A 26331-nucleotide genomic window follows, 5' to 3' on the forward strand; every position below is an offset into this window, starting at 1 on the left:
ACTTAAAGGGAAAACTTTTTAATATTGGTGGGATTTTTAGGCCAGGTCGAGTCTGTGGTCTGAATAGAGAGATTGAACCCCCCAAATGAATGTGTAGGGCCATAACTAATGAGGCCATAATGATGTCCTGTTTAATGCCATTATTGTCTCATAATAGTGCAGACAGGATGTTTCTGCTCCCCTGGGCAGATTTGCGACAGGAGGAAGATTTAACTCTGCTTTTCTGCATCTTTTCTCTGTCAAAAACCTCCAGGGTACTTCATGCAAATGTCATTGGAGCACCCTGGGCTGCGGAAGGTGCCCTTGCCACAGGGATCCCCAAACCTGCCCCATTGGGTGCCCCAAATCTGCCCCATGTGGGAGCCCAAACCTGCCCCATTGGGTACCCCAAACCTGCCCACTGGGTACCCCAAACCTGCCCCATGTGGGTGCCCCAAACCTGTCCCCTGTGCGTACTCCAAACCAGCTGGAGCCCCTCTGTGTATGGGCTTGGGGGGATCAGCTCTCCTGCCACCACCACTGGACATTGCCAGGAGTGTCCCCCACGGTGCCACTGTCCCCCAGCCCTGTGCTGGGGCAGAGAGGTGCCATAGCCAGGAATTCTGAGCTGGGAAGCCCAGATGGGATGGGATTGTGGATGGGATGGGATTGGGGATGGGATTGTGGATGGGATGGGATGGGATTGGGGATGGGATTGGGGATGGGATGGGAGTGGGGATGGTGGATGGGATAGGATGGGATTGTGGATGGGATGGGAATGGGATGGTGGATGGGATAGGATGGGATTGTGGATGGGATGGGATTGTGGATGGGATGAGATTGTGGATTGTGGATGGGATGGGAGTGGGGATGGTGGATGGGATTGTGGATGGGATGGGATTGTGGATGGGATGGGAGTGTGGATGGGATGGGAGTGTGGATGGGATGGGAATGTGGATGGGATGGGAATGTGGATGGGATAGGATTGTGAATGGGATGGGAGTGTGGATGGGATGGGATTGTGGATGGGATGGGAATGTGGATGGGATGGGAATGTGGATGGGATGGGATTGTGGATGGGATGGGAGTGTGGATGGGAAGGGATTGTGGATGGGATGGGAGTGTGGATGGGTTGGGAGTGTGGATGGGAAGGGATTGTGGATGGGATAGGATTGTGAATGGGATGGGAGTGTGGATGGGATGGGAGTGTGGATGGGATGGGAGTGGGGACAGGATGGGATTGTGGATGCCGTGCTCTGCTTTCGCCAGGCCTTGTTTGGAAGCAGAGGAGATGCTGGAATGAGGTCCCTGATAACCCAAATCCATGGGAATCCACCTCCGTGGCTGACCCCACCCAGCAGCCTGCTGACCTTTCCCTGTGGCTGGGCTGGAAATTCCTCTGCTTTCCACACCAGCTCTCATGTTTGAAGGATCCTAAAGACCAGGAGAAGGATAAAAGAGGTGGAATGAGGGGAGAGACATTCCTGCCATGCCCCAAATAATTCCCGTGCTCCTCAGGGTTCCTCCTCTCCTGCTGAGGGCCACTGCATGTTCCTGCAGGCGTTTCTGCGTGCCAGGGAGCAATAATGGATATTTATGGGCTGCCCACTTGTGCTCACGTCTCCCAGCTGGGATGACGCCGCTCATTCGGGACAGTGTGTGCCCCAAACCCAGGGGGACTGCTCAGGAATTCCGGGCTCCTGGGCTGGCCAGGCCAAGCCATGAATTCAATCCCCCTTGGCTTAGGCCTGGCTCAGCACAAGGGATTAAAGGATGAGGTTTGGGGGTGTCATCCTGCACTGATGGGTGTTGTGGCTCGGGCTGTTTTACCCCAGCATTGTGGAATGTCCTGGTGGAAGGGACTCCCAGGGATCACTGATCCAGCTGCTGCCCCGCACAGACACCCCAGAATCCCCCCTGCGCCTGGGAGTGTTTTACGCTGTGTCTTTCCCTGTTTTTCATCCCTCACTGCACCTCCCCTCCACAGGAATTTGCTCTGCCCTGAATTCCTGCTGTTCCACTGCTCCAAGGAGCTGTTATTCATCAAATTCCCTGCTTAAAGAGCTGTTTCACATCTCTAATTTATATCATTTCCATTCCCCTGCAAAACACTCCCTAAAGCTCATCCCATTCCCCTGCCATGGCAGGGACACCTCCCATTGTCCCAGGTGCTCTAAACCCTGTCCTTTCCTGGCTTTGGGCACTGCCAGGGATCCAGGGGCAGCCACAGCAAAGCTGGGAATTCTGTTCCAGTCCTTCTGCACCGTGCCAGGAACAATTCCCAATTCCCAGTCTCCCATCCAGCCCTGCCCTCTGGCAGTGGGAGCCATTCCCTGTGTCCTGTCCCTCCATCCCTGTCCCCAGCCCCTCTGCAGCTCTCCTGGAGCCCCTCCAGGCCCTGCCAGGGGCTCTGGGCTCTCCCTGGATCCTTCTCCTCTCCAGGGGAGCACCCCCAGGTGTCCCAGCCTGGCTCCAGAGGGGCTCCTCTGGACTGATTTAAGGTGTTGTTTTTTTAAATTAAAACATGTCCATAAAGCACTTGCAGTAAAGCGCTTTCCACTTCAGGGTGTTTATTTGATCAATATTGAGCAAATATTGGCACCCCCTCGGCTGAATTTGTTTAACAAAGGGAACGAGCTTCGTGGGTGTGGCCAGGAGCCTCATTAAGGGGGAACCTCATTAAGGGTGAACCTCATTTAAGGTGATCCTCATCCCAGGTGAGTCTCATTAAGGGTGAGCCTCATCCCAGGTGATCCTCATTAAGGGTGAGCCTAATTAAGGGTGATCCTCATCCCAGGTGGTCCTCATTAAGGGTGAGCCTCATCTCAGGTGATCCTTGTTAATGAGCAGCACACGATGAGGGGTTTTGGGGGGTATCTGTTAATGAGCAGCACATGATGGGGGGTTTTGGGGGGTATCTGTTAATGAGCAGCACATGATGGGGGGTTTTGAGGGGTATCTGTTAATGAGCAGCACATGATGGGGGGTTTTGGGGGGTATCTGTTAATGAGCAGCACATGATGGGGGGTTTTGGGGGTTTCTCTTAATGAGCAGCACACGATGGGGGGTTTTGGGGGGTGTCTGTTAATGAGCAGCACATGATGGGAGGTTTTGGGGGTGGGCTGTGAGACCCCAGGACAGGGATGGGGGCACTGGGATGATGCCCCGAGGGTCAGGACACCCCTGGTAGCACCGGCTGCCCCTGGTGCCCTCTGGATCTGGGCTCAGGGGAGATGGAACAGCTGATTCATTTGAAATAAAAAAAAAAATTTAAAAGTTCTTTACGTGTGTCCTCTAATAAAAGTCAGAGTTGTTTTGAAAGCTTTCCTCTGTGAAATACAACCACAGAGAGAAATGACACATGTTAACAAATCCCTGTCTTTTTTATCTGGAAAACTTGTGCAAATGGAAACTCCTCCCACAGGCCCAGGAGCTGTTTTTCCTTGCTGGTCCATTGTGAGGGGAATTCATCTGCCAGGGAGAGCTCCAGATGTACCAGGGGGAGTCTCCAGATGTGCCAGGGGAGCCCCAGATGTGCCAGGGATGGCCCCCAGCCCCGGGTTTGACCCCCCCCAGTTGCCCCCAGCAGCCATGGGGTGTCCCCTGCCCTGTGGCACCGAGGCCACCCCAAGCTCAGGGTGCTCCTGCACTCCTGGGGCTGTCACAGTTTGTGTGTCTTGGCAGGACACCCAGGAGAGCAAAACCTGGCTCCCTAGCGGGGGGAAAAACTCCTGTTTGCTTTTTATTTATTTATTTTAGACAACTTCCTCTGCTGCTTTCCATCCCCAGTGCTGCACACAGACCCTGCCGAGCCAAACACTGCTGTAGGTTTGCAGGGACACAAACAATCTCCTGGTGCTGAATGTCCCCAGAACCCAGCTCTGGAGCAGCCTTCAAACCACGGCCATCCTGCAGGCTCCTGTTGGCTCCTCCATCCTGCATCTTGCAAAATTAGAAGGCACTAGAATTCCAGGCTGGCCAGGAGGAATAAACTGCACAGACAGCTCAGGTGGCTGGGTTTACATCAGGCTTTAAATCAGGGTTTAAATCAGACTGGGTTTACATCAGGCTGGGTTTAAATCAGGCCAGATTTACACCAGGCCGGGTTCAGACCAGGCCGGGTTTAGACCAGGCTGAGTTTACACCAGGCCGGGTTCAGACCAGGCCGAGTTTACACCAGGCTGGGTTTAGATCAGGCCGAGTTTACACCAGGCTGGGTTTAGATCAGGCCGAGTTTACACCAGGCTGGGTTTAGATCAGGCTGAGTTTAAATCAGGCCAGGTTTAAGTCAGGCTGGGTTTACATCAGGCCATTCCCAGAGCTCTGAGGTGCAAAGGGCAGGGGATGTTCGTGGAGATGTTGGCAATGGACACCAACACCAGTGTGGTTTTTGCTGCTGTTTTGGGCTCAGTGCTGGGGCAGGAGGGACATCTGCCCACTCAGCACATTCCTGTGGGACATCATCTCACACTGAAATTGTCCTTTGGCACACGGGGACAGGGCCAGGGCCACAGCTGTGACACGGCCTCAGTGCCAGGGCTGAGGGGAAGGGGAGTCAAGGAGGCCCTGGCAGAGAGCAATGCTGGCAGTGCCCAAGGCCAGGCTGCACGATGGGGCTGGAGCAGCCTGGGGCAGAGGGAGGTGTCCCTGCTGTGGCTGAGATGATCTCTAACGCCCCTCCAGCCCAAACCAGGCTGGGATTGCCTGTTTCTGGGTAATTCCCTCTTTCTGAACATTGCCAGATGCTTTTTGCTGCTTCAGCTCTGCCTCCAGCCCCGTTCCCATCCCCACACTCCCATTCCCTCCCCGTGCCCCACTGGGAGCCTGGAGGCAGCTCCTGGCCCTGGGTCCTGGGATGGCCCCACACCTGCCCAGGGCTCAGGAAATGGGAATAAAGGGGCTCAGAAAGGTAAATCCTGATCAGAAAGCAGAGAATGACCCGTGGAGAGAAGATGGGGAGACACTGGACGGGATGATACAGATGGAGAGCCCTGAGCTGCTCTGCCATAATTGGTGTTCATGAACCAGGAGGGCACTGGCACAGCTGGTGTTTGGTGCCATGGCAACTGCTGCTGCCAAAGGATCAATAAATAAACAAAGGAAGGAAATAAATGTGAGCAAAGGCAGGACGTGGGGGGGCACTGCCTGCTCCGGCTGCCCCCAGGTTAAAGTGCTGCTGAGCAGAGGGAGGAATGAGCTGCTGGGAGCCAAATTGCAGCTGGAATTGCCTCAATCCCTTTGTTTTCCATACCTGGGGGAGCTGCAAGGGTGGGGGCCAGGCTGGCACAGCCACAGCACCCTCAGCAGCTGCTCCTTGGGGCTCCAGCAGTGCCCAAATTCTGGGTTTGCAGCCAGCAGCAGTCCCTGAGCCCCACGAGGGCTGCCTGACACCCCAGCTCCAGCAGCTTTCACCCTCACCAGAGGGAAGGAAGTGGTTTGAGGTTGGTTTTTTTTCAAAGAAGTGTGGTGGCTATTTCGAACAAGGGAAGTTGTCCTGCTCAAGAGTACTCTGAGTCAGGGCTTTTTGCAAGAAAAATAGTAATTCAAAGAATAAGTTAATGACAGGCAAGCCACGTGCATTTCTGCTGGGAAAGCAAAACCAACCTCCACCCTCTTTTGATCTATTTTGGGGGGTGGATTAGAGGAACCCCAAAGGGCCCTTCCAAGCCAAACTCTTCTGTGACTTTACAGCCCTGTGGAAGGTTGGAAGAAAGCCTGCCAGATGGAACTCTGCTTTTGTTGTTGTTGCTGTTTGAGGGTGCTGCTGCTCAGGCTTTGCTTTAACAGTCCAGCCTGGAAGGAAACAGCACAGCTGGAACCAGGGGAGTCACAGAATGGCAGAACATCTGAGCTGGAAGGGATCCACAGGGACCACCAAGCCAGCCTTCAGCATTCACTGGGAAGTGTGGAGATGTACACATGTGTTACAGATAAAACCCAGATGGGAACAGGAGTGGGGCACTGCTGTGGCACTCAGAGCTCTGGGCTGGTGACAGGTTGGGTCAGAGGCTGGCTTTGATGCTCTTGGAGAGCTTTTCCCTCTTTATTAACTCTGTGAATTAGCAGGTTCTTCCTTTCCTGTGGCTTGTCCCAAAAACAATGATGATTTCTCTCCTGTCCCCACTGGAGGCTGTGCTGTCCTTTGGGAAGGGACATTGTCCCCTCAAGGCTGAATTCCTGCTCAGGGGGCACAGAGCCGCCCCAATGCCTCTGGAGGGAGGCTCCAGGTCTGCTCCTTCTCTCCAGAAGTTTAAGTGGTGTAATAATAAAATTATCACTGGGTGAAAAAGTAGATTTGGGGGTTTTTAGAATGGGGGTTTTGGGGACAAGATGGAGGGACTTGGGTGTGTCTGGCCCTTTTCTTCTTCTTCTTCTTCTTCTTCTTCTTCTTCTTCTTCTTCTTCTTCTTCTTCTTCTTCTTCTGTACCTCCATTTTCTGCTGCTATGTTGGCACTTTGGGATTGGTTTAAGGTAGAAGCTCACTGTCTAACATAGCTGATGAGTATTGGAAAGTAATTATAAATGTGTTATATTTAGAATAGAAGCTCGCTGTCTAACACAGGTGATGGGTATTGGAAATTAGGTGTAAATATGTTATAGGTAGTTTGCAGTATAAAAGGACAACACTGCCTCAGGGGCGGTCAGAGTGCCTGTGCGCAGACCTCGGCTGGGCAGAAAGAAAATTTTATAGATGAGAATTAATAAACAACCTCAAGACCGAAAAGTGAAGAGTCCAGACTCGTTCTTCAGATGCGTGTGCCAAAGTAGAGACATCCTACACAATTTGGGGCTGCAATTATCAACCAAAACCCAAGACCCCGAGAGGGCTCATGTGGGGCTGACCCTGAGGAGCACAGGAGTGGCTCGTGTCCCCCTCGTGTCCCCTGGTGTCCCCCTCAAGGGGGGTTCCAGCCGTTCATCCTCAGCAGAGGCTGCTGAAGGAGGATCTGAGGGGGCAGGAGAGCAGCCCCAGGGAAATCGGGGTGCTGGGGGGCTCTTCCCACCCAGGGTCACTGCCCAGGGCCTGCTCCACTGCTCTGATTAATGCACGGCTTCATTAAGGCCAGCAGAGCTCCCGTGGAGGCCGCTTGGTTCTGCCCCCTCAGGAAATGAATTGATGCGCTTGGTAAAATACGCCTCGGTTAATATTTAATGCCACGGTTGAAAGGGAAAATGGAAACAAAAATAAATTACCTTTCTTCAGTGCTTACAGCAGTTTAATTTCGCTCTGCAAACACTTAGAATAAAAGAAACACCTTTCATTCTCCAGCCTGTGGAGTTATTAATGTCTTTATGGGGGTAAATGTGCTATTTGTGTTCTGCAGAAACCAGCCCAGGGAATAATTCAGAGGAGCAGGGGCTGAATTTCCCTGAGCTGCCCTTCCTGTTGGGAAATGGGAAAGGTTCCAATCTCTTTCCCCTCCAGGGCCACCTGCCCTGTCTCCCAGACCTGTGGGGCTGCCAGGAGCCGGGCAGGGTCCCAGGGCCCGTCCCATCCCTGGAGCATCACTCCAGGCTGGAGCTCCGAGCGCTGCCCAACGGCTCCAGCTCCTGGGAGAGGCAGCTTTTCCCAAAGCCCCTGTGCAGAAACCCCTGGAGGAAAATCTTCCTGAAACAGCGCGAAAACAAGGGACAGACATCAAATGTCATTGGTGGGGTTCTGCCCCACAAAATGTGGGGGATGCTCAGATCCAGCAGGGAAACCAAAGCCAACTGGAAACCAAAGCCAACTGGAAACCAACCCCAATTGGAAACCAACACCAACTGGAAATGAAACCTAACTGGAAATGAAACACAGCTGGAAACCAACCTCAACTGGAATCTAAACCCAACTGGAAATGAAATACAACTGGAAATGAAACCCAACTGGAAACCAACCCCAAGTGGAATCCAAACCCAACTGGAAATGAAATCCAACATGCTATCCAAACCCCACAGGGTGTTGGGAAGAGGTGCTGGAAGGGGCATCTGAAGTGGCCTTTGCCATAAATCACTGTGACATCACCATGACATCACCATGACATCACACTGTCATCACAATGACATCACAATGACATCACAATGACATCACAATGACATCAACATAATATCACTACCATTTCACTATGCCATCGCAGTGACGTCATTGTGACATCATAGTAATTAGCAGTGCCTCACAGTGATGTCACCGTGTCATCACTGTGGCATCACAGTGACATCACCGTGACTCACTCTTTGCCATGGAATGTCTGGGTCCCCTCTTCTCTTCTCTTCTCTTCTCTTCTCTTCTCTTCTCTTCTCTTCTCTTCTCTTCTCTTCTCTTCTCTTCTCTTCTCTTCTCTTCTCTTCCCTGGAAAAATGCCCCTGCAGGGCTCAGCGTTTCCCCTTTTCCCAGGACTGGGTGGATTTAAACTCAACTTGGAACTGGAAGTAGTGTTGGAAGTTGGACAAAGCTGTGACAGAAGTAGATTTTCTGCTTTTTTATATTTTATGTTTATTTTAAAAGCTTTTCCCCTCCTTTTTTCAGGCTGTGCTCACGCTCCCCGTGCTCAGCCGAGGCCCTGACACGAGGGGCCAGCCCTGATCTGGTGCCTGTGAGGCTCAGGCAGGCCAGGCTCTGCCCAGGTGCTCAGCTGCCCTCGCACGGAGCCTCTGGAGCAGCTCCCTGGTGGCTTTGGGCCCGGGGTGCCGTGGAAGGGATGGAATTCTGGGCTGTTCCCAGGGAATGGCTGCACTGGAATGGGGAACGAGCTCACCCAGCTCTCAGCAGACACTTGAGACTGAGGGGGAAAAAGGAAAAAAAAAAATAAACAGGTGAGATTGGGATAAAACCATCGATTTTCAGAGTGGCCACAGAATGGGGCAGAAAAGGGCATTTTGTGGCTGTGGATCCAGCTGGGAGCCCCTGGGCTGCTCTGCCTTGGACAGCCTCACTGGGAACTCAGGGAAATTAAACTGACTTGGGTATTAAGTGACTTAGAAAGTTAATTAAAACCCCCCCAAACAGTGAGCAGAGCACAAATGAAGCCTGTGCTGCCTCGGGTCAGCCGTCGTGGGCTGGGTTCCCCCGTGCCCTGGAGGGGGAGGATTTGCAGCGGGGATGTTTTGGAGGAGACGTGCGAGCTTCCCAAAAAAGGAATAAATTGTGGCTCTTGTGCTTAATTTACAGTGCTGGGAAGCGCAAGGTGCAGCCCTGGGGCTGGGCTGTGCCCGTGGCCCTGCCAGGAGCAGCTCCCAGGGCACACAGGGTGTTGGGAATGGCGCTGGAATTCCGCAGAAAACGGGAACTGCTGCTGAAGGCAGGCCTTAAACGGGACAGGGACAGGAGGGATTGCACCCAGTGAGAGGGGAAATCAGTGAGACCCCCGTGGATTTCTAACCCAGAGTCACAGCCTGGGATGGGCTGGGCTGGAAGGGCTGCAGAGCCCACCTCGTTCCGTGTGCCAGGACACCAGCAGGAGCAGGGAGCTGTGCCCTCCCTGTGACACAGACACTGAGTGATGTCCCTGGGCTGGGCTGGGCTGGAAAGGGAGCAGAGCCCACCTTGCTCCATGTGCCAGGACACCAGCAGGACTACTGAGCTGTGTCCTCCCTGTGACACAGACACTGAGTGATGTCCCTGAGCTGGGCTGGCAGGGTTCTGGGCAGAGCCCACCTCGTTCCGTGTGCCAGGACACTGGCAGGAGCAGGGAGCTGTGTCCTCCCTGTGACACAGACACTGAGTGATGTCCCTGAGCTGGGCTGGCAGGGTTCTGGGCAGAGCCCACCTCGTTCCGTGTGCCAGGACACCAGCAGGAGCAGCGAGCTGTGCCCTCCCTGTGACACAGACACTGAGTGATGTCCCCGGCATTGCACAACCCTGCCGAGGCTGCCAGATCTTGGGAAACCTCTGCAGGATTTCAGCAGGGCTCCTGTGCCAGGGTAACACCGTGTGCTCAGGCAGGAGGATCAGCCACAGCAGCTGCAGCTACAAACCAGACCCCAAAGGGAGCTCAGGGTCAGTGCTGCTGTGCCCAAACCCCTGGCAGGGCTCACCTGCCGCAGGTAAATCCCCGCCAGGTCAGCAGTGACAGCGGCACCCACAGAGCTCACCCCAGAGCAGGGCTTGGGGCACCTGAGGGACATCCAGCAGGGAGCTGATGGGGCTCTGGCTGCAGCTCCGTGCTGCTGACACAAAAAGAAAGGAGAATTGGTGGGAATTCTCAGGGCTTTAGCTGCTCACAGTGACCCTGAGATATGTTAGAAAGTCTCTTTTCCCAGCCCAGCGCTCGAAGAAGGAGGCAGAGCTCTTCATTTCTCGGTCTCAAGGTTGTTTATTGTCTCTTAACTATAAAATTCTCTCTCCTGTCCAGCTGAGATGCACTCAGCAGGACAGAGGCACTCTGCCTGCCACCAGGGCAGTGTTATCTTTTATACTAAAAACTACCTGTACAATATTTACCATAACTTCCCAATACCCATCACCTATGTCAGACAGTGAGCTTCTACTCTAAACCAATCCCAAAGTGCCACCATCACAGCAGGAGATGGAGGCCAAGAAGAAGAAGGAGAAAGGCTGGACACACCAAGATTCCTTTATCTTGCTCCCTGAACCCCCATTCTAAAAACCCCCCAGAATCTATTTTTTCACCCCGGATGAACCAATTATTATTCTACTTATACTTTTGTGTCTTGCAGATCCTCATATAAGGTTGGTAATTTTTTCCATGGGTCACAATCAAAGTCACAGGTGCCTTGGTCTCTGAGCCCCCTGGCAGGGTCCAGGACAGTCAGAGGGATGTGCTGAATTCCGACAGGGGAGGGCACAGGTGGCACTGCAGCTCTGGTGTCCCCAGCGGGCCGGGTATAAGAGCACGTGGTGACAACTGGGCATGCACAAACCCAAGGGCTTTGGGAATGAAGCCCTCGCTGCTGGTGGTGGCACACCAGCCCCTGGAGCAGCAGCCCCTGGAATGCCAACCCTTGGAACGCCAGCCCCTGAAATGCCAGCCCATGGCACCCCAGCCCCTGGAACAGCATCAGCCCTTGGCAAGCAGCCCTTGCACTCTCACCAGCCTTTCCCAACGGTGGCAGCTCCCATTGTGGGAAAGGCCGTGCCTGGTGTGATCCAGGGCCAGTCTCCTGAGGGGCAGTGCTGGGAAGCAGCTCGGGAACGTCCCGTGGGCCCCCCGTGCCTGCTGTGCAATCCAGGGCCACGCTTGCACAAACCCCTCTGATGTGGGAGAGCCGCTCTCATTTTTGGGGTGTTGCTCGGCCCTGGTGTTTTGGGAAGGAAAAGGCCCTGGGGGTGCCAGGCGTTGCTAAATGCTTGTTTTGTCAGTGGGAGCAGCTGCTGCTCCAGAGGCTCCTGCCGTGCTCTTCCTCCAAACCCAACAGGGCTCAGGATTCCCAGCACTGGGGAACAGCTCTGGCTGTGACAGTCACAGCCACAGGCAGGGCTGCAGCTGGATGCAGGCAAGGAACTCGCCACGATGTGCAATGCGACATACCTGGACACCCTGGGACACTCCTGGGACAGCCTGGGACAGCCCTGAGACACCTTGGGACACCTTGGGACCTCACAGCAGCCAGGCTGGGACTGGGACACCTCAGTGCCACCGCCAGAGCCACGGGAGGCTGCGCAGAGCCACCTCCACCCGTGTCTGTTTGGGGTGAAAAACGCAAGGGAAGGGACAGCTCAGGGTCCCACAGCACCCGCCCTGCGCCCAGCCCTGGGAAACAGCTCTGTGCTGGCTGCCAGCCATGCAGGACACCGGGGACACTGGGGACAGGGGGGACACCAGGGACACTGGGGGCACTGGGGATACTGGGGATGCCAGGGACACTGAGATGCCTGCGACACCAGGGATACCAGGGACACTGGGGACACTGGGGACACTGGGAACACATAGGGGAGACTGGGGACACTGGGACACTGGGGACACTGGGACAATGGGGACAGTGAGGACACTGGGGACAGAGGGGATAGTGGGGACAATGGGGACACTGGGAATATCGGGAATACCGGGGATACCGGGGATACAGGGGGCAGCAGGGACACTGGGGACACTGGGAATACTGGGGATACTGGGGACACTGGGACAATGGGGACAGCGGGGACAGTGAGGACACTGTGGACACTGAGAATGCCGGGAATACCGGGGTTACTGGGGACACCGGGGACACAGGGGATAGTGGAGACAATGGGGACACTGAGAATACCGGGAATAACGGGGATACCGGGAATACCGGGAATACCGGGGACACAGGGGACACAGGGGACACTGGGGACGCTGAGAATACCGGGAATACCGGGGACACAGGGGACAGCGGTGACAGCGGTGTCCCTTGCGGAGCTGTTTGCTGTGAGTGCCCGCGGTGGCACGGCTGCCGGGGCAGCGGCTGAATCATTAACCGTGCCATTGTTGGGAAAACCTCCCTGCCCACAGCGGCACCGCTCCGTGCCAGCGCGGCCGGGGGCTGTGCCAGCAGGGAACGGGGACAAACGGGGACACACAGCGACATGGACCTGGGGGCTGTGCCAGCAGGGAACGGGGAAAAACGGGGACACACAGCGACATGGACGTGGGGGCTGTGCCAGGAGAGAACGGGGACAAACAGCGACATGGACCTGGGGGCTGTGCCACCAGGGAACGGGACAAACAGCGACATGGACGTGGGGGCTGTGCCAGCAGGGAAGGGACACACAGCGACATGGACCTGGGGGCTGTGCCAGGAGAGAACGGGGACAAACAGCGACATGGACCTGGGGGCTGTGCCAGCAGAGAGCGGGGACACACAGCGACATGGACCTGGGGGCTGTGCCAGGAGAGAACGGGGACAAACAGCGACATGGACCTGGGGGCTGTGCCAGCAGAGAGCGGGGACACACAGCGACATGGACCTGGGGGCTGTGCCACCAGGGAACGGGACAAACAGCGACATGGACCTGGGGGCTGTGCCAGCAGGGAACGGGACACACAGCGACATGGACGTGGGGGCTGTGCCAGGAGAGAACGGGGACAAACAGCCACAGGGATCTGCCTCAGCTTTCACACATTAACGTGGGTGAGCTGACGGGAGCCGCTGCGTGTGTGAGCATCCCACAGGGGCTGTGCAGCCCTGTGAAACCCGTGCGGGACGGACAGACGGACGGCCGGGCTCTGCCCACCTCGGCAGTCCCCATGGCATCGAGGATGGCATTCCCAGAACGCAGCCCTGCCGTCTGTGCATGGATCCTGTCCCTGGCCGTGCCCGGGGGCTCCTGCTGGGGTGACCGAGCCCTGCCCATGGTCACAGGGCATCTCCACCATCCAAGGTGTGCTCCCCTGAGCACGGCCTTTACCCATCCACTCTGAAGGACCTGAGCTAAGCTGACCTGAACAAATTCACTTGGGGCTGATCTTTATGCTCTGGGCTCTCTTTCCATTGTGTCCTTAGAGAAAATCCTATTTTCAATCCCATATTTTTATGGGACATGCCACGGTCACACTGACGTCCCCAGCAGAGGGGTGGGACAGAGCCACCTCCAGCAAAGGTGGCACCTGGAGGGAGCCTGTCCCTGCCAGCCCTGGCAGCTCCTCTGCCACCACCGGGCCCTGCTCGGCGTGTCCTGGCTGTCACCAGCACAGGGGACACAGGGACAGGGCGTTCTTGGCTGTCACAGTGTGAACACCCCTGGGGAGGAGCTGGGCAGCGGGGCTGGGTCTGCTCGGGGCCACTGGGCCCTGCTGGCTTCCACTGAGCCAGGGGACACGTCCTGCACAGAGCTGACAGGTGTGTGCCACGGCTGATCAGTGCTTCAGAGCACTACAGAGTTATCTGGGTGGCTTTCCCTCTGCCAGGGGACACGTCCTACACAGAGCTGGCCCTGCCCTGCCCTTGGGACACGTGTGTGCCACAGCTGATCAGTGCTTCAGAGAGCCACAGAGTTATCTGGGTGGCTTTCACTCAGCCAGGGGACACGTCCTGCACAGAGCTGGGACACGTGTGTGCCACGGCTGATCAGTGAAAGAGCCACAGAATCACTGGGTTATCTGGGTTGGAAAAGACCTCCAGTATCACTGAGCCCAAGTTTGGCCTATCCCCACCTTGTCCCCCGGCCCTCCCTTTGGGTTTGAGTGTTTAAAGTTGTGGTATTTACAGGTCCCCAGACCCTCCCTTTGGGTTTGAGTGTTTAAAGTTGTGGTATTTACAGACCCCCAGACCCTCCCTTTGGGTTTGAACATTTAAAGCTGTGTCCCTTAGAGGTTGCAGATGCCACTCAGCCCCAGTGCCTGTACTGGGGAGGGCTGGAGGGAGGCTGGCATCCAGGTGGGTTTGGAGCATTCCCCTCGCAGGGCGATGCTCTGGGGTGGTTGGGCTCTGTGCCAGGGCACCCCCAGCCCAAACCCCAGCGTGTGCAGCCCCCTGGCTCAGCGAGCCCTCCCTGGGCTGGGCATTGCATGGGGCTCAGCCCGGGTGCTGGTGAGATGTGCATCTCCCTGGGGCTGGGGCTGGGCACAGCTCCCTGGTGGCACTGCCCAGCTCTGACCTCCCCCTGAGGCCAGGACGGGACAAAGCCGTGCCCAAATGTGGGCAGAGGGTTTCCAGCCTGTGTTTGTCCCTGCTCAGAGCCAGGGAGCTCCAAAGCCATTGGGCACAGTCCAACCTGTCACACAAAGCACGGAGGGCTGGGAGGACACCCTGCGCTGGCAAGGCACTCCAAGGGGGATGGACACTTCCTTTCATCTGCCAGCCCAGAGCCCTCACAGACGCTGAGCTGACGTGTCCTGATGGATGCACGGCAGAGCAAACAGGGGGGGCAAGGTCTGTCCGAGCACTGTGTTTACAGAAACAAAAATAACCGGGGCTGCTATCCCTGCCCATGATGGATTCTTCAAACAAAGCAGCCCCAAACATAAATACATTGTCTTTTACAAAGCGCATTTGGGCATATTTGACATATTTCGTATTCAGAGCAGCCCTTTCATGCTGTGCCCTGGAGTGCAGGGGGGGCTCAGCTCCTGCTCCCCCCTCCCTGCTCAGGCTGCTCTGTCTTGCTCACGAGCCTGGCCCAGCTCAGGATTAATTCTCCTTTTGGCTTCAGCCCCGAAAAACCCGAAATGCTGCGAGGGAAGGCGGAGCTGGAGGGAGCCAGAGCCTGCCTGGGGTCTGGCTAAGGACGGACAGTGTGTGCAGCAGGGAGCAGGGGGACACCCAGGGGGACAAACATCCAGGGGGACATCCAGGGGGACATTCAAGGGGACACCCAGGGGATACCCAGGGCTCCCTGGGGATGGCAGCAGGGCTGGGAAGGGCAGAACTGCCCACGGAGAGCAGGGCGAGTCCTTGGGATGCAGGGCTGGGATGGAGCTGCAGCAGCAGGAGCAGCACAGACCCTCCCAGTGCTGCCCAGGTGCTGTCGAGGTGATGCCCAGGTGCTGCCCAGGCACTGCCCAGGTGATGCCCAGGCACAGCAGAAGCACTGCCCACGCTTCCTTCGGCCTGGGGCAGCCGAGCTGCGCAGCAGCAGCAGCAGAGTTAATTTGTAAGCCAGGCTGTGCAGGGAAAAGCTGCAGTTTATGGTGCCCACAGGAGCCTGCAGAGCCTGAGCTGTGGAGCTGCTCCCCAGAAAGCCCCGAGGAGCTGCAGGGCCCGGCCTGGGCACACCCGGCCAGCCCTGCAGCCCTCAGCAAGGCTGGGAAATGTGCCAGAAAAGGGACTGCAGGGGGTGGGAACTCCATGAAGGATCTGGAGCAGGGTTGTGACGCTGGAAAACACAGGGATGGAGGGGAGATGGGGAGGAATTCCTCCTTGTGAGGGTTTGAGGCCCTGCAATAGAATTCCCAGATGTGCTGTGGCTGCCCCTGGATCCCTGCAGTGCCCAAGGCCAGGCTGGACACTGGGGACAGTGGGAGGTGTCCCTGCCATGGCAGGGTGGCACTGGCTGGGATTTGAGCTCCCTCCCAGCCCAGCCCAGTCTGGGATGCTGTGGGATCCCTGCAAGGCGCCTGTAACCCTGGGCAGAGCCTGGTGCATCGTGAAGGAGCTCTTTGTCCTGGCAGCACAATTAACACAATTCTGGGGAGCTTTCTGCTGTCTCTGGGCAACCAAACCCATCAGATCAGGCTCTTCCTGCTGCTGCTGAAGATCAGAGAGATCTGCCTTTTGTGCTCCCAGCTCTGGCTCTGCCCTCACAGCTCTCCTGTGCTCTGCTCATTTTCAAACCCGGGTTCTGACAGGGTTCAAACAACCTTATGTTTGATTTTTTAAAAAACTGAGATCAAACTGATAAAGGGAAACTCAAACCCAGCTGTTCAGTGCGGGCTGGAGCTGGCTCTGAGGTGTTCCTGCCATCACCTGGGAAATTTAATTTGGGATTTTGCAGAGTCCCCATCCCTGGAGGTGTCCCAGGAAGGCCTGGATGTGGCACTCAGTGCTCTGGTGACAAGCAGGGCATTGCTCACAGGTTGGACTCAGTGGTCTGGGAGGGCTTTTCCAGGCTCAGGGATTCTGGGATTTGCCTGCCTGGAACTCCTGTGTTAGTTCAGACCCCGTGGCAATCAGGGATTTCCCATTCTGCTGGGCTGGGCTGGCCTGGGGTGCCCATCCCAGGGCTGCTCCCCTGTGTCAACCTGCCTGAGGAGCTCAAAAACTTCCTGTTAAATTCCAAAATGCAAAAAACCAGTAAAATAATAGGAATAAAGGGATAAAAACATGGGAAGAGCATTGGCAGGGGGGCTGCAGATGATTCTCCTCGGCTGGGATACTGCAGAGCCTCAGCTGGTTTGGGATTGGGCTCGGGGTGCTGTGCTCCCCATGGATCCCTGGCTGGTTTGGGGTGCAGGTGCTGTGCTCCCCATGGATCCCTGGGCTGGTTTGGGGTGCAGGTGCTGTGCTCCCCATGGATCCCTGGGCTGGTTTGGGTTTGGGGTGCAGGTGCAGGTGCTGTGCTCCCCATGGATCCCTGGCTGGTTTGGGGTGCAGGTGCTGTGCTCCCCATGGATCCCTGGCTGGTTTGGGGTGCAGGTGCTGTGCTCCCCATGGATCCCTGGGCTGGTTTGGGTTTGGGGTGCAGGTGCTGTGCTCCCCATGGATCCCTGGGCTGGTTTGGGGTGCAGGTGCTGTGCTCCCCATGGATCCCTGGGCTGGTTTGGGGTGCAGGTGCTGTGCTCCCCATGGATCCCTGGCTGGTTTGGGGTGCAGGTGCTGTGCTCCCCATGGATCCCTGGGCTGGTTTGGGGTGCAGGTGCTGTGCTCCCCATGGATCCCTGGCTGGTTTGGGGTGCAGGTGCTGTGCTCCCCATGGATCCCTGGCTGGTTTGGCGTGCAGGTGCAGGTGCTGTGCTCCCCATGGATCCCTGGGCTGGTTTGGGGTGCAGGTGCTGTGCTCCCCATGGATCCCTGGGCTGGTTTGGGGTGCAGGTGCTGTGCTCCCCATGGATCCCTGGCTGGTTTGGCGTGCAGGTGCAGGTGCTGTGCTCCCCATGGATCCCTGGGCTGGTTTGGGGTGCAGGTGCTGTGCTCCCCATGGATCCCTGGGCTGGAATTCCCAGCAGAGCAGCTCCCACAGGCAGTTCCTGGATCACTGGGCAGATAAGATCTGCTCTGGCCCCACCCAGCAGCTCCTGCAGAAACCAGCACACACCAGGGTCACTCCGGTTTTATTCTCTCCTGGTCTCACCTGGGGACACACACAGGTGGCTTGCAGGCACACCATCATCCCCAGGTGCATCCTCTGTACCTGCAGCTCCCAAAGTGCCTCGAGTGGCGGGACAACACAGAGGGAGCAGGCTGCAAAGGCATGGTTAAAGAGACACGCCAGAAACACAGCTGCCCGTGCCATGGCCGTGGAATGGGAGCTCCCAGGGGCACCTCAGCTCCTTGGATCAGCTCCAGGAAGGGCAGCCCCTGACAGAGCCGAGCCTGGAGGGCTCAGCTCCCACTCCTCCTCTCCTGGAAACAAATGGGAAACTCCCATCCCTTCCCATTTGGATAAGGCTCCCTTCCCTTCCCATTTTGATGAAGTAGCTTCCTTCCCTTTACCCCAGCAGGGAGGGACAGAAGTGCCCACGCCAAACACTGAATATTCACGACAAAGGCACTGTTTGATGAGAACTGGAGTGAAAGCACTCCAGCCCATATTAAGCACCAGCTGCCCTCAGTCTGTTGGAGAACCCTTCCCAATGTGACATTCCTGGTTTTCCATGAGGGATCCGTGGTGCTCAGAGACACAGCAGCCTGCTCCTCCTACAGCAGAGCACAGGGGTGGATTGCCTCTTCCTCCCAGAGCTCCCCTCCATCCCAGCCTGATCCCAGACAATCTGGGAGCCAGGAATGTGCCGGCCGGGGCTGAAGCAGGCGCCCGAGGTCATCCCGACATATTTCACAAGTGAGCGCCTCTGCTGAGCTCTTTCCCAAAGGAAAAGTACACAGAGGGAACAAAAGGGATCCTCGGCACACCACGGGCCTTTTCCAGCCCCTAATCGCTCCAACAAGGCACTCTGACTCCAGCAAGGCGCTTTTTAAAGCAGAAAGAACCCGTATTTTCCATTAAAGCACCACCCAGTAGCTGAAGCATGGATGAACCTGTAGTTGTTACACCCAGGAGCAGCTCAGCACAGAGGAGGGTCCAGCAACTCTAACTAAAAAAAGGATTTAATCCATTAGTTTTAGGCTGGGTCTTCAATTAAAGCTAAACCTTAGCTTTTAGGCTGGACTCAGACATCACCTGGATAAAATCAGATTTATGTGGACAGGAATCGGACAATGCAGAACAGAAATGATGGCACAGATTCTTCGCTGAGGAGTTACTTTTATAAACAAATTAAATAGAGTAAAATAAAGTTTTGTGCAAGAAATTCCTCACAGATTCAGGACTTCATTTGCCTGTAAGACAATCCCCTGAATTCCACAGTGCTTGGCACATGGAATATCAGCTGTATTTTATTGTATTTGCATTTAACTTCACCCCAAAGGCCACAAAACAGGAGACATGGGAGGCTGTCAGCTCCAAAAGGGTGAAGAAAATGCATTAAGACACAGCTTTTTTTAAAAAAAAAAAAAGCTTCAGATGTGGCACAAATGGATTGGAACTGAGTTTGTAACTAAACCATGGAAGATTCTTTGGGAAAAGACCTGACAAATTCACACACTCCCACCCCCTGCTTCCAGTCTGCCGCAGTTTAAAACCTGCCCGAGCTGCCACATTTGTGTTTCTGGAGGAGCTGAACTCTTTGGGGGCTGCTCTGGGCACTCTGTGGGGCACTGCAGGATCACAGTGCCATCCCCATTCCTCACACAGCTTTGTGCTGCTGGTGCCCCTGCCACTGATGCAGGAGAATGAGCAGCAGTGCCTGCTCCAGCCCCTCTCCCTCTGCCCCAGCAGCTCTGAGGGTGCTGTGCAAGCAGCAATTCCAGCAATTCCAGCCTGTCTGGGCATCCCACAGGGATATATCAGGGGTTTCTCCCCTTGCCCCTTGCTAATCCTCCTCAAGCTCTCTCAGCTGCCACAGGGACGGACGAGTGTTTATCAGGACACATCTGTGACTCAGGAGACTCGTGCTGCCTTCAGTTCCTCAAGGCATGGGTGTTCCATCACTGCCACCACCCCTGCTCAGCTTTAAGACACTGAAATCCAATCAAATTTCATTTTTTTTTTTCCTTATTCCTTGTGGTTTTTCTCCCTGTCTCCTTTTGCCCCTCCAGAAAGGAGGAGGAAGGACTCTCTGAAGATGTCAGTGTTAAACATTCTCAGGAGTGAGTCCCCTCAGTAATTCCATCTCTAGAATCTGTTGGCTGTCAGGAAAGAAATTTTTTCCACCTTAAAGCAAGAGAAGCCCCCTCAGGCTCTTCTTCAGGCCCACCAGACTTCCCACTGTGCACCTCAGCTGCGAGTGGCAGTGGCCATGGAATATCCTCATCCTGTCTGCAGTGACCAGGGAATGTCCTCATCCCATTCTGCAGCTCAGCCAGGAGTGGCAGTGACCGTGGGATGTCCTCATGCTGTCTGCAGTGACTGTGGAATGTCCTTATCTCGTTCTGCAGGGACCATGGGATGTCCCCATCCCGTTGTGCAGCTCAGCCACCAGTGACCACAGAGGGAGTGTCCTGTCCTGCTGTACCCCAGCACTTTTGGCACCCTGCAGGAAGAATTTGGCACTCTGGGTCCAAGCAGTGACACCATGATGGGGTGCCAGCATGGAGCAGATTCCCAGGAGGGTTTCCAGGCAGCTGCGGATCCTGGAGCTGTGGGAATGTCCCCTCAGCACATTTTCCTCAGGCCATTGTGCAGTGTCCCTCAGGCCATTGTGGGATGTCCTCCCAGGCCACTGTGCAGTGTCCCTTCAGGCCACTGTGTCATGTCCCCTTGGGCCATTGTGGAGTGTCCCTCAGGCCACTGTGAGATGTCCTCCCAGGCCATTGTGGGATGTCGCTCAGGCCATTATGGAGTGTCCCCCAGGCTGCTGTGCAGTGTCCCTCAGGCCATTGTGGGAATGTCCCCTCAGGCTGCAGTGGAGTGTCCCTTCAGGCCATTGTGGGATGTCCCTCAGGCCATGGTGCAGTGTCCCTTGGGCCACTGCAGAGCCACTGTAGTGTCCCCCAGGCCACTGTGGTGTCCCCAGGCCATTGTGGGATGTCCCCCAGGCCACTGCAATGTCCCCTAGGCCGCTGTGGTGTCCCCAGGCCATTGCGCAGCATTCATCAGGCCGCAGTGGGATGTCCCCCAGGCCGCAGTGGTGTCCCCAGGCCGCAGTGGTGTCCCCAGGCCGCTGTGGGATGTCCCCCAGGCCGCAGTGGTGTCCCCAGGCCGCAGTGGGATGTCCCCCAGGCCGCAGTGGGATGTCCCCCAGGCCGCAGTGGTGTCCCCAGGCCGCAGCGGTGTCCCCAGGCCGCTGTGGGATGTCCCCCAGGCCGCAGTGGTGTCCCCAGGCCGCAGCGGTGTCCCCAGGCCGCTGTGAGCACCCGTCAGGCAGCGGTGCGGCGGATGTCGCGGGACAGGGTGAGGGCCCTGTCCGTGTGGCTGTCCCTGCACTCGGCGCCGTTGGGGCAGTGTGACACGGCGCTGGCGGCCTGGCGGCACTTGCGCAGCAGGATGCGGCGCAGCAGCAGGTACACCCAGGGGTCCAGGATCTGGTTGAGCGAGGCCAGGCGCACGGCCGTCAGCGGCAGGTTGCACTCCCTGCGCGGCTCCCAGCGCTGCCAGCCCTGGCACGGCCCGGCCGGGGGCTCCGACACCATCTGCAGCATGGTCACCTGCAGGGGGACAGCGAGGGGACAGGGTCAGGGCTGTGTGCCACCACAGAGAGCCTGGGGCTGCCCCTGCAGTGTCACAGACAGGGCTCCGACACCATCTGCAGCACGGTCACCTACAGGGGGAGAGAGTGAGGGGACACGGTGAGGGCTGTGTGCCACCACAGAGAGCCTGGGGCTGCCCCTGCATTCCTTTAAGTGTTCCAGACAGGGATTGAGGCAGCTGGGGATGGAGGAAGGTGTCCCTGCCCGTGGAACTACATGAGCTTAAGGTCTCTCCCAACCCCAGCCTGTATGGGATTCTGTGGGAGGGCTCCCGAACACCTGGTTTTCCTGAATGGATCCTTTATCTGCTCACAAATCTTTCCTGGACATGACCTGGAGGCCCCAGCTGTCTGAGCCTGCTGCCTGGGATCCCTGCGGAACAGGGCTGTCCATCCTGCTGTGTGTGCTCCCAGTGTGCATCCTGCTGAGTGTGCTCCCAGTGGGGCTGTCTGTCCATCCTGCTCTGTGTGCTCCCAGTGGGGCTGTCTGTCCATCCTGCTGAGTGTGCTCCCAGTGGGGCTGTCTGTCCATCCTGCTCTGTGTGCTCCCAGTGGGGCTGTCTGTCCATCCTGCTGAGTGTGCTCCCAGTGGGGCTGTCTGTCCATCCTGCTCTGTGTGCTCCCAGTGGGGCTGTCTGTCCATCCTGCTGTGTGTGCTCCCAGTGGGGCTGTCTGTCCATCCTGCTGTGTGTGCTCCCAGTGTGGCTGTCTGTCCATCCTGCTCTGTGTGCTCCCAGTGAGGCTGTCTGTCCATCCTGCTCTGTGTGCTCCCAGTGGGGCTGTCTGTCCATCCTGCTCTGTGTGCTCCCAGTGGGGCTGTCTGTCCATCCTGCTCTGTGTGCTCCCAGTGAGGCTGTCTGTCCATCCTGCTCTGTGTGCTCCCAGTGCCACGGCAATGGATGCACCCCCAGCCCTGCCCAGCAGCCCCAGCCCTTCCAGCCCCAGCCAAACCAGCAGCCAGCCCCAGAACTGCTGGCAACAGCCCGAGGGAGCAGACCCGCTGGGAATCACTGCCAGCCCAGGCCCTTGGAAAGAGGCGACCTGCAATGCACAGGAAGGCTCCTCAGAGCTGTGTCACCACAAAGGTCCCGGCTGGGCTGCTGCTGTCCCCACAGCAGGGACAGCCGGAGCCGCGGTGACCGGGAGCAGAGGCTCCAGGGAGGATTTTTCCACTCAAAGGGATATTCTGGGGGCCAGATCAATAACCATGTGTTGACCTTGGAAAGCCTGGGCTGAGTCTGGAGGGCAGGGCACAGCGTGGACAGCACAGGATTGTTTTTGTTTCTTTAAACAGAAGCAGCTGAGGATTCCACCCACGACATTTCATTGACCGAAGTGGCCACGGATAGAGCCCTGTGAAAACAGGGATGCAGAGCTTTGTACAAACATGGACACAGACCCAGAGCACATCGGGAGCCACTGGAGCACCAGACCCACACTGCCTGAACCTGACCACTTCCCTGGCTCTTCACGCACTGGCCCTGTCCAGACTGTGCCCTCTCTTTTTCAGATGGAGCTCCAAAACCACCAGGCTAATAAAAATACAGTTCCCAAGCACACGACTGCTGCTCTTTTCTGGTTTTATTACGTAATATCCCCTTATTGGAGTAGTTGTTGGGCCAACAGCTGCTCTACTGGAAATTTTGTTTGTTTGATATCATTAGAGGTTGTTTATCATGGCCTGTATTGGTCTTCTAAATGGATTAAAAGCCTGCACAAGGCAGAGGAACAACATCAGGTGGAATAGTCAACATAATTCATGCCATTAAAAATCTGGCTCAAAATGCTGATGATTGGATTTATTCAACAAGAGCAGCCAAAACTTTACTGTTATCATGAGTGTGGTTTTATACGTCTGTAATTTCTGTCTGCCAGAAGGGATAAGGAACAGAAGTATTTTAACAGGAAGAGAAGCAGAACTTCTGAGCATTTTAGCTTTAAATAACTCGGGAACAACTCTGGGAAGAAATAATATTGTAGCTGGAACTCCAAAATTATTATAATTCCAGGTTGTGCTGCAGCGGCGTTTCTTTGAATTCCAGCTTGCTCCATTTCGGCTCGGGGTCATTTGTCTGCTTCCCTCCAGCTCAGGGGCTATTCCAGAATCCCAGACTGGTTTGGGAATGGAGGGACCTTAAATCCCTCCCAGTGCCATGGCAGGGACACCTCCCACTGTCCCAGGCTGCTCCCAGCCCAATGTCCAGCCTGGCCAGGGATCCAGGGCAGCCACAGCTGCTGTGGACACCCTGTGCCAGGAATTCCTTCCAACATCCCCTCTAACTCTAACCCTGCCCTCTGGGAAGCCGTTCCCTGAGTCCCGTCAGTGCAGGCTCCAAAGCAAACAGGTCAGTGTGAACTGGGAACCAGCAACGCCACCCTGGAGTGGGGTGCTCTCCCAGGTGCTCCCTTGGAAAAAGGGAACAATTCCTGCCCTGCCTGCTCTCCTCCCTCCTTCCCAAGGTAGCAGAGAGCCAGACGTGCAGGACACTGCAAGGAGCCCTCCAGAGCACAGCCACATGTCAGAGCTTTCCCTCTGCCCCTAAATCACATTTGATTTTGTCGTTTCCATCAACAGATCAGCTCTAAAAATACCGTGTGTGGCGAGGCCGCTGTTTACCTCACAGCAGCAGCTGCCAGGATCCATTAGTTCTCAGTTACAAAACTCAGATGTCTTTAAAAAAACACAGAAACAAAAAAACCTCCTCTGCAAAGTGCCAGATTTCCATTTCAGCTGTTTCTTACAACTGCTGAGTGCTGCAGCTACGGGTTAAATGATTGCTACAAGCTGGCTTTCACTGAAAAGGCGTTTGCATTCTCTGTGGCCACTTCTCCAAAAGTCTGCTCTCTAATTCCTGACCTGCACCTCAGGGGTGTACAGAACAAGTTGGGGAGCACGTAAATGGAGGTTTATGTATAAAAATGGAGGTGTATTTGTAAAAATACCCCCGCAAACATGAGTCTGGATTGTGAGAACTCCGCAGAAGAAGTTCCGCACCTCCAAGTGTTGCTGCTGCCGCAGAGGGAAGGGAAGTGCTGCTGAAACCCCTCGTGCCTGTGGCTTCACTCCTGCCTCTGAAACCACAGAAATGCCCAGGGCACCAAACCACCAAGCAGAATCCATGCTTCCTCACTGGTTTACCTGGTTATGAAGGAGGAGGAAATGCCTCCCCCAGCTCAGGGCTCTCCTCTCATGCTGCAAGGCTGGTGGAACCCTCAGGGGTGACAGGACATGAAGGAAACTCCTTCTCCAGGCAGAAAGAACCTTTCACATAACCTCAGCATTTCCTCAACCAGCTTCAGCCCATTGTGCTCAGAGAGCCCGAGAACAAATTCTCCTAAAATCCTACTAGTCCTTGACAGAATAACCCAGGCTTTTGGGATTCCAGCCCCCGGGTGTGCCCTGGTCCCACTCAGCAGAGATGTGCATTCTGCCTCCCCCACTCCTGCATCACGAGGTGTTCTGAAGGAAGGAATAATAAAATAGTGAAAAGCAATGCAATGTTCCTTAAAGAGCAGGCCGGACAAGCCCTGAAGGCTGCTGTAAATCAAACACAGCGGGCTGCCAGCCACAAGGCACTCACAAGTCACGGCTTGTGCGTTTTCTCATAAAACACTGCCAGAAGTTTTGCTGCAAGGTGGGAGCAAACAAAAACCCTAAATCCCATCCGGCTGCAGCGTCCTGCTCCCAGAGCCTCTGCCACATCCCCCTTTTCTCTCTGCACAAGAACCTTGTTCTTCTCCTTTTGTCTCCGGTTGCTGGTTTGCCTGCACTGGACTCTCGTCTGGGGCCTCTCCCAGCTCCTCTCCTACACCCGTCCCACGCTCTGCACCCCTGTCCCTGTCCCCGCTGTCCATGGATGTCCCCCTCTAGGATCTCTCCCAGCTCCTCTCCTACACTCGTCCCACGCTCTGCACCCCTGTCCCTGTCCCCACTGTCCATGGATGTCCCGCTCTGGGGCCTCTCGCAGCTCCTCTCCTACACCCGTCCCACGCTCCGCACCCTGATCCCCACCCCTGTCCCCGCAGTCCATGGATGTCCCCGGAGCCTCCCCGTGCCGGCCCCGCCGCTCCCGCCCCCGAGGACGCGGAGGGCAGCCCGGGTAGGGGCTCACCTACCAGCAGCGGTGCCCAGCAGGCCGAGAGCACGCACATGATGCCCAGCAGCTGCAGCAGCGTCTCGGTGGCGATGCGGCCCCAGCGCGAGCCGGGCTGAGGCGCGCCGGCCTTGGCTCGGCAGCGCGACACCAGCGCCTCGATGGTGGCCAGGTTGCAGGCGCCGGTCACCACGAGGGACAGCAGCCCCAGCGCGGCGAAGGCGGCGGCGAAGGCGCTGCCGCCGGCCGTGCTGATGAAGCACCAGGTGCCGGGCCACTGCAGCGCGTAGCGGCCCAGCCCGGCCAGCGGCAGCAGCGCGAAGGCCACGCCGGCGGCCCAGATGGCGGCCAGGCCGCGCTCGGTGGCCCGCGGGCTCATGTGGCTGGCGTACCAGTGCGGGGCGCGGATGGCCAGCGCCCGCTCCACGGCCATGGCGCTGGCGATCAGCAGCGGGCACAGCCCGAACACCGTCATGCTGAAGCCGAAGAAGTCGCAGAGGCGGCCCGAGGGGTCCATGGCCGCCCAGGGCCGGCCAGACAGGTACACGGAGATGACGACGGGGCTGGTGAGCAGCTGGCCCAGCATGTCGGTGAGCGCCAGGGAGCCGATGCACAGCAGGAAGGAGCGCTTCCTGCGGCTGCCCTTGGCGCGGTAGCTGCGGGACACGAGCAGCATGGCCAGCGCATTGCCCGCGACGCCCGTCAGCATCATGGTCAGCGGGATGGCCACGGACACGGCGCTGCCGCGCTCCGCCCGGCCCGTGCCGTTGCCCCGCGGGCCCGGCCCGCCGGCCGCGCTGCCGTTGGGCGGGCGCTGCTGCCACGGGCTCATCCCGGAGCCGGCAGAGCCCGCATGGAGCGGGCACGGAGCCAGCAGCGCCCGCGCGCAGCGACCACGGAGCGGGCACGGAGCCGGCAGCGCTCCGCCGCCGATTTATGTGAGAGAGGGACGGGCGGGACCCGGGCGGGACCCGCCCCCGCCCCGGGGCGGAGCTGGAGCGAGAGCGGGCAGAGCCCGCGGG

At 56.9% G+C, this 26331-nt stretch overlaps 1 protein-coding gene across 1 annotated transcript; it reads right to left on the reverse strand.

Moving 5' to 3' along the window:
• Positions 1–20886: 20886 nt before the first annotated feature.
• Positions 20887–26141, reverse strand: PTGER3 (prostaglandin E receptor 3). The gene is made up of 2 exons (XM_059478688.1): positions 25332–26141; positions 20887–21174 (listed from the first exon to the last, which is right to left on the reverse strand). Exons 1-2 carry the CDS (start codon positions 26139–26141, stop codon positions 20887–20889), a joined length of 1098 nt encoding a protein of 365 aa, XP_059334671.1.
• Between the last annotated feature and the right edge of the window lie 190 nt (positions 26142–26331).

The sequence above is a fragment of the Ammospiza nelsoni genome, chromosome 9, assembly GCF_027579445.1.
Source record: "Ammospiza nelsoni isolate bAmmNel1 chromosome 9, bAmmNel1.pri, whole genome shotgun sequence".
NCBI classification, from domain to species: domain Eukaryota; kingdom Metazoa; phylum Chordata; class Aves; order Passeriformes; family Passerellidae; genus Ammospiza; species Ammospiza nelsoni.

Excerpts from the sequence above, each read along its gene's own strand:
- PTGER3 (XM_059478688.1), bottom strand. The coding sequence starts at position 26,141 with ATGAGCCCGTGGCAGCAGCGCCCGCCCAACGGCAGCGCGGCCGGCGGG. Across the intron at positions 21,175-25,331 it reads CCTGCTGGGCACCGCTGCTG|GTGACCATGCTGCAGATGGT; the intron begins GTAGGTGAGCCC and ends GTCCCCCTGCAG.